This window comes from Apodemus sylvaticus, chromosome 11, assembly GCF_947179515.1.
Source record: "Apodemus sylvaticus chromosome 11, mApoSyl1.1, whole genome shotgun sequence".
Taxonomy (NCBI): domain Eukaryota; kingdom Metazoa; phylum Chordata; class Mammalia; order Rodentia; family Muridae; genus Apodemus; species Apodemus sylvaticus.
In genome coordinates, this window is record NC_067482.1 from 14,733,468 (window position 1) to 14,745,751 (window position 12,284).

The 12,284-nt window shown below is 43.1% G+C and overlaps 1 protein-coding gene across 1 annotated transcript; it reads left to right on the top strand.

Annotated features, from left to right (window-relative positions):
* Window positions 1-8,549: 8,549 nt before the first annotated feature.
* Window positions 8,550-11,239, top strand: LOC127696402 (PRAME family member 8-like). The gene is made up of 3 exons (XM_052199118.1): window positions 8,550-8,836; window positions 9,286-9,876; window positions 10,672-11,239. The coding sequence occupies exons 1-3, from the start codon at window positions 8,550-8,552 to the stop codon at window positions 11,237-11,239; spliced, it is 1,446 nt and encodes a 481-aa protein (XP_052055078.1).
* Window positions 11,240-12,284: the final 1,045 nt, after the last annotated feature.

Below are 12,284 nucleotides of genomic sequence, written 5' to 3' on the forward strand. Positions count from 1 at the left end.
CACATATGGATCTCTAGGTTAGCATGTGCTAAAGAAGAATTCATAAGAACAACCTACATGTCTCTCACACTTCTTTTTTATTCCTTCCCATCCCTCCTCTCCCTGCCTGCTAATGAACTTCACAGGCCTTGTTGCTTTGAACCTTTGAACTTGCTCCGTGCTTGCCCACAGCAAGCTCCTTTCATGCTCTACAGACAGACAACCAATCAAAGAAGCCAAACCCCACGTATTAAAGGAGGTGACTCCTGTTTTAATAGTACATTTTGCTAGAAAAGAGGGCCAAAGTTTGGTTTCAGCACTTTTATCATCAGATGCCTCCAGCTGGAACTCAAGCTTCAGGTGGTAGGTCCATCTCTTCAGATATCTGTGGATCCTGGCTTTTACACATTATGCACAATACATATGCATATACACCAAAATGAAAAAGTCTTAAAAAGCCCTCCATTTCACAAATATTTCACAAAATGAACTAATTTATTAAACTGAGGTTGCTTGAGTTGTGTGTGTCTCCAATGATTTTCCCCTGCAACACACTGTGAAGAGAATATGTGAAGTTTCAGGTGTATTAATTGAGCTTAGTTGTTGAGCAGCAGCCTAGCTAGTGTTGGGCTCCAGTGGTTCAATCTCCTTGAGCCCTCATGAGACTAGGTTGGTTGATCCTGTAGGTTTTCTTCTGGTGTCCGTGAACTCTCTGACTCCTTCAATATTCCCTCTAGTCTTCCACAAGATTCCCTGAACTTTGTCTAATATTTGTCTGTGGGTCTCTGCATCTGTTTTTGGCGGTGGCTGGGTGAAACGTCTCAAAAGATAGTTATTCTAGGATTCTATTTAGAGAATATCATTAATAATGTCAGGGCTCTTGAACTCATTTTAAAAGGTGACACTTCCTGAACAGAACACCCATAGATCAGGCACTAAGGCCAATACTTTTCAAGTGTGACCTCAAGAAAGTAGAAATCCTCAGTAAGGCAAATACAGCATCAGTAGGTCAAAACAGTACCCTAAGTAATGGCAAAAATATCTTCACCAGCTGTACATTCGACAGAGGGTTGATATCAAACAATGTAAATACCTCAAGAAATTAGACATCAAAAACCCAATACTCCATTTAAAATAAAAATGGAGTACAGAATTCAACAAAGAATTTTCAACAGGAAAGCTCTAATTGCCAGGATATACTTAAGGAAATATCCAACATTCCTACGAAAATGCAAATTGTAAGGAGTCTGAGATTCCTTCCTATACACATGAGCATGGCTAGGATAAAAATGGAAATGACCGCACATGCACGTGAGGATTTGGAGCAAGGGAGACAATCTTGCATTTCTGGTGAGTGTGTAAATTTGCACACCATATTTGGAAATCAAGCTGGGTGATTATCACAAATAATTCTACTTCAAGGCCCAGTTATACAATTCCTGGCCATAAACTCAAAACTTGTTCTGCCATAGCACAAGGACACTTGCTCAACTTCATTCATAGCACCTTTATTCATAATAACCAGAAACTGTTAGCACACCACCTGTCTCTCACTGAAGAGTGGATAAGGAAAATCATGTACATTTCTGTCATGGAATACTAATCATATATTAAAAATAAGGATTATAATGCAGTTTTCAGGCAAATAGATAGAACTCAAAAAATATCCATTCTTAGTGAGGTCATTGTGACCCAGAAGAATGTGCATGCTATGTACTCACTAATACATGGATATTACCCATAGACTACAGGAAAAGCATGCTACAATCCAAACACTCAAAGAAACTAAGTAAGATTAGGGCCCTAGGTAAGATGATTGAATCTCACTAGGTAAGGTAAATAGAATGTATATTACTAGTGGTTGATCAGAGGGAACTGTATGGGTGCTGGTATGGGACACAAAGAGAGGTATGGAAATCAAGTGTGTTGGGAGGAGCCGCCTCCACTGTGCTGGGAGAGAGAAATACAATCCATTTGGGGGCATCTCAGGTACAAGACAGACACACAGGATGGGGCAGGCTCCTGGGAGTATATGGGAGTGACCTTGGCTGGAAACTCAGGAGCTGGGGATAGGGAGACTGAAAGTGGCCACTTCCTGTAGTCAGGCAGGATTTCCAGTGGGGGGAAGGTAACACCAACCCACCAACAAAACCTTCCATCTAAAATTTTCCCTGCCTACAATATGTGCAGGTATAAACCTGGAGCTGAGTTTGAAAGAATAGCCAACTATAGACTGGAGAAACATGAGGATTAACCCATGTCAGAAAGCCAAACTCTGACACTCTTGATGATACTTGGTTGTGCTTAAGAACAGAATCCTAGCATAATTGTCATACAAGAATCTTCATCCAGCATCTGGTGGCACCAGAAGGATATGCACAGCAAAACATTAGGCAGATTTCAGAGAGAGTTGGGGAAAAGTCAAAAGGAGGATTGAGGGAGTCAGATGGTGTCAATTTACCACAAGGAGATCAAGAGAACCAAGTTTCCTGGACTCATTGGGGTTTATCAGAGACTGAACCACCCACCATCAAAGAGCATGCAAGGTCTAGACCTAGGCTCCCTGGACATATGGAGCAGATGCGAATCTTGAGCTTATTGCATGTCTCATAAAAACCAGACAGCAGGGTTTCTCTTATTCAACTTCATGGCCTTCCATGGGAAACTTTTCCCCTAGCTGGGCTTCCTTGTCTGGCCCCAGTGGGCACGGATGTATTTAGAGCTGATGTAAATTGGTGTGCCAGGGCATTGTGGAAACTGCTGGGGGTAGGGCATGTGTGCCTCTTCTTCTCTGGGGAGAATGGGAGCAGGAAATGAGGGGGAAAGGGTCACAGGGTAGGTATGGAAAGAAAGCAACTTCAGGATGTGATCAGGTGGTAAAGCGAATACACAAATGAATTAATGAAAACCCAAAGAAATGATAGATAGGGAGCTAGATATGTTTCACAGTTAAATGTTGCCTACTGCAAACTAAATAGAAACACATTCTATCTGAAATATGGTAGCAACATGTTTTCTTAAGCCTCATATTTACACTAAAAATCATTAAATATGCTAATTTTGATATACAGTAAAGTAATGAGGATTGTGAAGCTTTGTGGCTACTGTTAGTATATACTTATACCTGATAATTAACATATGTAAATTATTCAAACAATGTTGTTTCAGTCAGACATCATGCTACATATATAAATAGCTAAGTTTATATTTATTTTATTTTACTCTCTGCCCCCTGCACATTTTTTTCTTTTTCCTCTCTTTTCTTTTCTTTTTTTAAAATTAGATGTATTCTTTATTTACATTTCTTTTTGGGGTAGGGCTATGGATTTGTTTTTTTCAAGACAGCGTTTCTTTGTAGAGCCCTGGCTGTCCTGGAATGCACTCTGAAGACCAGGCTGGCCAAGAACTCAGAAATCTGCCTGCCTCTGCCTCCCGGGTCCTGGGATTAAAGGAGTGCTCCATCATTGTCTGGCCTTTATTTAAATTTCAAATGTTTTCTCCTTGCCTGGATCACCCCCTCCCAAAAGTCCCATTAGACCTCTTCCCTCCCCCTGTTCCCCAATCGAACCCCTCCTTTATCCTTGTCCTGATATTCCCCTACACTGCTGTATTGAGCCTTTCCAGGACCAGGGCCTTCTCCTTCATTCTCCTTGGGTTACAACACATTTTATGAAAGAATTATTTTCAGTAAAGGAAAAGCAATGTAAAGGGGATGGAGATATAACTGAGCATTTTAGAGTACTGGATTCTCTAACGAATACATCAGGTTCATTTGCCTGCTTATATGTTGCAGCTTCTGTGTCCTGTATCCCCAGTGCTCTTAACTGCTGAACCATACATTCAGTAAATATGAGGTAAACATGATCAAGGATCAGCTTGGCACATAGTCTACAGATAAGCCAACAAGACAGGAGCTAGACAGGTAAAAGGCTCTTACCACACAAGGATGCAGAGGTATGGACTCTTTACTTTGCATGTAGCCTAGGTTATAGATGGAAACTCTTTCATCTAGGCAGCCATAAAATTAGTGCTGGGGTTCAATACAGGAAAGGATCTCAGTATCCAAATGTGAGAAATAATATAGTACAGTCCTAGAAACTTGAAGGTTGTGAGCTGTATCACTCTTGATTATGAGAGCACCTCTAACATGGAGAAGGCCAGTGACTCCTTAAGGTGAGCCCCAGTCTTAAGGACAGTTTCTTCACAACCTTAAAACTGGCAAGCCTGCCCCTGAGATTACTCACTAGGCACTTCTGGAAGAAAGTTACCAGATATTCACAGGTTGAGGATCAAGCCTAATTGTTGCCAGTGTCCTGTGATAGCCAAATTTCTGAAGAAAATGTTGGGAGAAGCCGTTCGCAGAAGTTCCACTGGATTCCAAGCCTATAGTCTGTGGCTTCTGCCTGTTAAATCCAATTGACAATCAAGGAAGTTAATGGTAGCTCACAGCTTTGGGCAGCAAACAGGTGTTCTGAGTCACACAATGTTCCTTCCAAGTTCCTACAGGTGTAGCTCAGGGGTGACAACAGAAAGGAATTGTGTGTGCAATTGTGTGAGTGGCTAAATTCTAAGGTCACAACTGTGAAGCAGCTGCTACACATTCATTGGTGGTAGAGGGCAGCAAGCTACCAGAATAATATCTCAGAGCACCAGATCAGCAAAGGGGCTGGAGTATGTTGGCCAGAGAAAGAACAGGGCTTAGCAGCAGGATCGCATCCTCAGTCAAGTCCAGAGGAAACCCTCAAGGGCAGAAGTCACATAAACAAACAAACAAGAAACAAACCAAAACAAGAAAACCTGCCAGGCTCCCCAACCTCCTACTCTGACAATCGTGCAACAGAAGGCCAAAGTCACCAGGACAGGGCTCCTAGCACTTTGGAGAAACCATGCAGACCAAACATAAGAATCTACTGTGCCCCACCCTTTGCACGAACTTCTTCAAGGACACCCAGGACATGCTCCGCAGAGGGACACAGGTCAATCACAGAAAATCTCTCCAAATAAGCTTGCAGGAATATAATAGGATCTGGAATCTATTCCCTCCCACTGAGTACAAAGCCTGGACCTGAACAAAGCCCCTTTCCCACCCTTGGGTGTTTTGGCAAAAGCCTACATTGTGTCTAAGGCTGGAAATTTATCAGGCGCAGTAAAAATGAGTCATTATCTTTATCTTTGACCAGAGGTACTTTTAACTCTTCCATTAAGAACTATAGTGCTGAGTAACTTATCAAGCTCAGTGGTAGCCCCTAGGCTCCATAATTCCCTGGGCATCAGTGCCATCCAGCTCAATGTCTCTTTTACCTTGGACCCAATTTACACTGAAATTCTTTCTTTCCAGTATGGATTTCTCCTTGCTTTTCCCAAGAGACATCCTTAGCTCTTTGGAGAAACCTGTTTTCTCTTGAGCAACGGGATAAGAACCTTCACTGGGTTTCATTCATGAAAACTAGGACAAGAGACTGAGCTGCCTATTTACCACTGAGCTACAATTATTGGTATTTGGTTGGGTGAGACAGAATCACATTATGTCGGCTAGGTTAGAGTCAGTTTGGAACCATCCTTCTTCAGTCTCCTGAAGCTTTCACCACCTTCCTGGATCAGCTCTCATGCTGTTCTGTACTTGAGAACTGTCTTGCTTCATTTGCGTCTTGGTGTACCAGCAGCAGAGCATGCGTGTAGATGGGGGAGGACTCAAAACTGCAGTGGTTTCTCTCCTTCCACCCGAGGGCCCCATTACTGAACTCAGCACTTACTTGGGCGGCAAGTGCTATTGCTCTTTGGGCCATCTCACTGGACCTTAAGCTCTCTGGAGGATTTTCTTTTAGAATTGTGTTTTGGGTAATTTTTGCTTTGCTTGATTGCTTGTCTGGTTTTGGGTTGTTTGGTTGTTGGGTTATTTGGTTGGTTTTTGAAAGGGATGGTCTGTTTAACATGTCTCCTTCTTCCTGAACTCAGTCTGAACAACATGCTGACCTTGACCTTAGTCCTTCACCTGCTACTACCTCCCTAATGCTAGTTTTAAGGATTGTACCTGCGCCATCTAGTAAACTACACTTTGTTTATGTGTTTCTTTGTTTTGTTGTTTGGGGGCAGGGTTTCATTGTTTAAGAGCCCTAGATGTCCCATAAGCTACTCTGTGGTCCAGTTTGGCCTCAACATCAAAGGTGCCCCTGCCTCTCTTGATATTTAGGTCTGTGCTACCCTGCTCAGCTCTGGTTTAATTATAAGACAGATCCTCACTCCATAGGCTTTACTGGTTTTTGAATTATTTATTTAGATGAGGGTAGCCTTGAACTCACTGACCCAGTCAACCTTGGACTCCTGAGGGGATGGATTAAAGGTGTGTGCCACAAAACCCAAGATAGAGCTGCTGTTTTAAGATGATTGATTTTATGGGTAGTGGTGCTTGTGTACAAATAGGAATGGATAACCCTCACAGGCCTGTTGCCCTAGCAGGTCAGAATGGGGTTTCAGATTGCCAGGAACTGTAATCACAGATCATTTCTAGCCACCACATAGATGATAGGAATAGAAGATTGATAGGTGCTCACACTTTCTAAAGCAACCCTTCAGCCCACGTCCCACTCTAGATTACATCTCCTTGAGGAAGGCTTTTTGGCTGATCCTAGTTGACTTACTCTCTGCTTCCTTGGGAGCCAAGGGCACCATCTCCCTCACACCCTCCTTTTTCTGTTTGCTTTCGTCCATTTAGGAAGCAGGCTTTGTAGAGATCACACAATACTACGACTTACAATTTCGATGAACATGACCATGAACTGAGCATCCTATCTCAGGGATGTCCCAGCATCCTTGCTGCATGCCCCATCTTGTCTGCTGCAAAGAGAGTTGTAGGGAGAATTCCTGTATGTGGGGTAGCTCCCGACCATCTGAGTACATGCAGAACCCTGGCTAGTATAGTAATGGGGTCAAGCTATGCTCCGGCACCACCTCTAGAGTGGTTGATGCTGAAATTTATTGACCGAGCATCCACTTCATTCCTTGAGCTTCAATGTATATTCCTGTCTCTGACATAGCAATCTGTTCCAAATCCAGTGAAAAAGAATATCTTCCAATTATGTCGTGTCTCTCATCAAAAACTGATTAAACCCTTACCTGATGCAAACTCTGGTCACATGAATAAAATCAAACAAGAAATAGTTATTCATAACAATAATCCTAGCCATAAGAAGGTTTCTGAGGCTGAAGGATTCCTAGAATTGGACCTCTAAAACAACCTTGGATTCAGAGCATGACATGGTCACTGGTACAACTTGAAAACTGAATAGATCTTATGCAAATGAAGGAATAAATGTACCCACATGGTGTTGTATGGTGTATTAACAAATGGAATGTTTTTTTATTTATCCAAGAAACTTTTGGGTGTGTTTGTGTGTGTGAATGACGATGAGTGGGAAATTTGTTATCACAAGTCCTTCTGATTCAATGAGTGAAATGATTACAACTTTGATCTATAATTTAAAGGGTGGAGATTAGACCAGGAAATCCAATTCCGGTTTGGGTTTGAAGGGTGTGGCTACAATAGGGAGGGGCAAGCAGAGATGTATATAAAGGCTTCCATGGAGCCACATATCACAGTCAGAGGCTTGCATCTTGCAAATCTCCCTGATTCGGCTGGGATTTGGCAACATATCTGCATTGCTCAACTGGTATGTAAACCATTTTTTTTTCTCCTTGGGTCATGCAGTTTGATATAGAGAAATTCAGACTCCTTAAGAGGAACATGTTGAGGATCTTGGGTTTCATTGCAAATGAAATTTTAGCCTCATCACCAATACTATCCCATGATAGCTTGTGTGTATATTCCATTACTTTGCCTGATATAACTGTTTGAGACAAGGATTCTGTATGTTGTTCCAACTCTCTTAGAGCTGGCCATGTGCCTCCAGGTAAGCTCCAAATCAGACAATCTGATTAAAATGCTCCCTCATGTTTCCCCTTCACTGTAATGGTCTTTATTTTTTTGTGAGACCCTGGATTACACTGTAGACCTGTAAGCCAGGTATCCTTGATATCCTTCCACATCATATAGCTGAAATGACACATGTGATTTACTCATGTGTCTTGCCTTAGGTTTTCCATCGCCTCTTTTACACACACGTTTGCTCTGTGGACATATTCTACTTCACAGACACAGGTGAGATTCAATATTGTAGAAATGCACTCAAGTCATTCTGTTTTCTGGGAATTAATCTTGATCCATAACTCATGGATTTACATTGGTATGTTTGTTTCCTCGGTTACTTTTTGTTTGCATAGGTTTGAGATATTTTATTTTGTTTTTGAGAAAGGGTCCTACATAAAATATTTTGATCTGACAATTATGTGAATATTTGCTTGATATAAAGACTTCCACATTATCATTGTGGGAGCCTCTCTTTCCACTACCAGTTTAGGTTGAACAGGCAAATTGATTTCTCTGTTACTGTTAGAGCATTAGCTCAGAAGCTTAGTGGTTGATATAATGTTGAGGAAGTTGTATTAAGTTTGTCTTGAACGTGTATTCCTTTCTGACTTCTTGGCAGGAGTCTTTTGACTCGAGACTTTAGAAGATGAGTATTCAGACCGCAGCCACACTCAAGAAGCTGGCAATTCAGTCTCTGGTGAGAGATGAGGCTTTGGCCATATCCTCTCTGGAGGCTCTCCCCTCTGTACTCTTCCCAGCACTGTTCAAGGAGGCTTTCAGTGGCAGACAAACCAAGCTCATAAAGGCAATGTTGGCAGCGTGGCCTTTCCCCTGTCTCCCTGTGGGGGCATTGATGAAGACGCCTAAACTGGAAATGTTGCAAGCTGTGCTAGATGGAATAGACATGCGACTGACTAAAGGCTTTCACCCCAGGTGAGCAAAGGTCAAGTATTATATAAGAGACCATGTGGGGTACACAGTAGAGATTGTGGGGTCATTGCGAATGGCTTCTGATGGGATCACCAGACAGTGATTCAGGAACCTTATAGCTATTGTGTGCTTGGACTAAGGACAGTTATCAGTGGATTAGGGCTTTGATCCAAGCAGCCTCACAGTAGAATGTGCCTATCTATCCCTGCCATTCCTAAAACCATTAATAATGGGACTAGGGAGAAATAATGAGTAACTTAGAGGAAGGAAAGTGGTCAGGGCCACACATGCAGCTCAGAGAAAATTATGCAGCATGCATGTGTGCACATTGCACTGTTGTTTAAAAAATATACAGCTTGGCAGGCTGAGGGGTATTTCACTATAGAGTCACTTAGTGAACCCTTACTGAGGGTCATCGCGGCTGCTGATACTTGACATGTGTTCACCCTCAGCAGGGGAAAACTTCAGGTTCTGGACCTGAGGAATGTGCACCATGCCTTTTGGAACATATGGGCTGGTACAGAGGACGATAGCTGTTCTTCAGAGCCCTTGGATGAGAAGCCAGTAGTGAAGGTCCTTCCCAGATATGCAGTGAGGAGGCAGCTGAAGGTGGTAGCTGAGTTGTGCCTCAGGCCACGCCTTGATGAAGCACAAGCAGCCTTCTTGAAGTGGGCCCAGCAGAGAAAGGACTCCCTACATTTGTGTTGTGCAAAGATGAAGATCTGGGCTATGCCCATGGACTTTATCAGCAAGATCTTGAATATATTTCATCCAGAGCATATTGAGGAATTGGAACTGAACACTCAGTGGAATTTGTACAAGCTGGCCGAATTTGCTTCCTGCTTTGGGCAGATGAGAAATCTTTGCAAACTCTTCCTGGCACCCCTCTACAAGAACGTCTTCAAGATTGCCAATAGGACAGGAGACAGAGAAGAGCAGTCTGTCCAGGAGTTCATATCTGTCTTCTCCAAATTCAATTGTCTCCAGCATCTCTCCATGAGTGGTGTCCATTTCCTCAAAGACCACATGAATCAGGTCCTCAGGTGAGCAAGGATGGAGGACTGGGTCAGCTAGCAGAGCAAATTTTCCTCTTCCATTTTAAAGATTAGTGGTCCAGGATGCCTGTCTGTCAGTCACTGGGAACAAACATTTAGGGGCTCCTTAGAATAAGTAAGTAATGTGTAGTGATTCCAAGTCTTAAATGAGCATGCCTGAAGCAGAGGTCAAAAGGGAGATAAGGAGTAGGTCAGATATGGTGAGGAGGGCTTGAAATTCTTCTTGGAATCATAGGCAAACAATCCATCAAAAAGGGGACAGGAAGAGTTGAATGTACTTAGATCTTGAGGGACTCAGCAGCAATGTGAGAAGGTGAGCTGTCTGCTTAGATCTGTGGGCACAGCCTTCCCTCTCCCCCTACTTCTCCGCTAGTGAAATGCTTGACCCTCAGTAGGGCTGAGTGCATGAGACAAGAGGGAGTGTGGGCATCTACATGATAGCATGAGTGACTGTGGAGAGGTCAGGGTGCAATGCAGCATTGACTGAGGCCACAGGTCATGTCCTTAGATCCTGTCAGGACTCTCCTGGCATGAAACTTCCTCCTTGGTATCCTGGGTTTTAGAGGGTATAATGGTTTTCTGCTTGAGACTATGGCCAGCAGATCAAGTGTGGGTTTGACTTCACTAAGCTGATTCCAAAAGGAAGCATCTCAGATAATATCTTTGATCATTTGCTCACACTCAGCTTGGGGTCCCTGTTCCCTTCTAAGACATTGAAAAGCCCACCCCATGCTCTCCATCACCATTTGCCAGAACTAACCCTCTGGTCCCCTTCACCTCTAGGCACCTGATGACGCCACTGAGCTCCCTTTCTGTCACTCACTACCAACATTCACAGTCAGACTTGGATTCCTTCTCCCACTGCCAGAGTGTCTTTCAGCTAAAACATCTGGAAATGAGAGGTGTGGTTCTAACAGATTTGGGTCTGATGCCTATGAAATGTCTCCTCCAAAAGGTGGCAGATACTCTAGAAACTCTGGATTTTCAGGGATGTAGGGTGAAGGACTCCCAGCTCATTGCCCTCCTACCTGCCCTCACACATTGCTCTCAGCTCAACAAGATCAACTTCTACAACAATTGCTTTTCCATGCCCATCCTGAAGGACCTTTTGGAGCACACAGTCAACTGGAGCAAGATGAATGTGGAACAATACCCTGCCCCTCTGGAGTGCTATGATAGGTTGGCTCATGTCTCCAGAGTAAGATTTGCCCAACTTTGTCTGCAGCTCCTGGAAACTCTCAGGGCAATAAGGCAGCCCAAGAACACCTCCTTTGCTACAGATAATTGTCCTAAATGTGGTGAGCGCTGTGTCTATGGCCAAGGTGCGAGATTTTGTTTTTGCTGGCACTGAGCATGGATACAGGACTTCCTGATGTGAATAACGGGCAGGACTGGGACACATCTCTCATGCATGGTGGTCAGAGACTGTGACTTCAGACACTTTATACATGCTTGGAAACAAAAGACTGTACAAGAACTGAGATCCTGGAAGCTGAGCTTGGCATGGGAAACAATCTGTTGGACTGTGTGAACAGAGGACTTGTGGAGTCAGGATGACAACTTGGCTGTTTTGAGTGACTTCTGCCAGGACAGATTAAGAGATGCTTTGTAATGGACTTGCCAACTTTTGTTCTGAACTGTAATGTCAAGTTAATAAACAGAACCAGGGTTCTTTTTTTAGATGTCACTCCTGGTGTGTAACTAGCATAAAGTCTCTACCTTTAATCATTCTGCAACTAATACCCTCTGGAGAGAGTCAAAATGAACCCATGGATGCCAGACATGTAATGATTCAAAATCCTGGATACATGGATAATGTTGTAAGCTAAGGTGATTCACATATGGATCTCTAGGTTAGCATGTGCTAAAGAAGAATTCATAAGAACAACCTACATGTCTCTCACACTTCTTTTTTATTCCTTCCCATCCCTCCTCTCCCTGCCTGCTATTCAACTTCACAGGCCTTGTTGCTTTGAACCTTTGAGCTTGCACCATGCTTGCCCACAGCAAACTCCTTTCATGCTCTACAGACAGACAACCAATCAAAGAAGCCAAACCCCACGTACTAAAGGAGGTGATTCCTGTTTTAATAGTACATTTTGCTAGAAAAGAGGGCCAAAGTTTGGTTTCAGCACTTTTATCATCAGATGCCTCCAGCTGGAACTCAAGCTTCAGGTGGTAGGTCCATCTCTTCAGATATCTGTGGATCCTGGCTTTTACACATTATGCACAATACATATGCATATACACCAAAATGAAAAAGTCTTAAAAAGCCCTCCATTTCACAAATATTTCACAAAATGAACTAATTTATTAACCTGAGGTTGCTTGAGTTGTGTGTGTCTCCAATGATTTTCCCCTGCAGCACACTGTGAAGAGAATATGTGAAGTTTCAG

Excerpts from the sequence above, each read along its gene's own strand:
- LOC127696402 (XM_052199118.1), top strand. The coding sequence starts at position 8,550 with ATGAGTATTCAGACCGCAGCCACACTCAAGAAGCTGGCAATTCAGTCT. Across the intron at positions 8,837-9,285 it reads ACTAAAGGCTTTCACCCCAG|CAGGGGAAAACTTCAGGTTC; the intron begins GTGAGCAAAGGT and ends GTTCACCCTCAG. Across the intron at positions 9,877-10,671 it reads CACATGAATCAGGTCCTCAG|GCACCTGATGACGCCACTGA; the intron begins GTGAGCAAGGAT and ends CTTCACCTCTAG.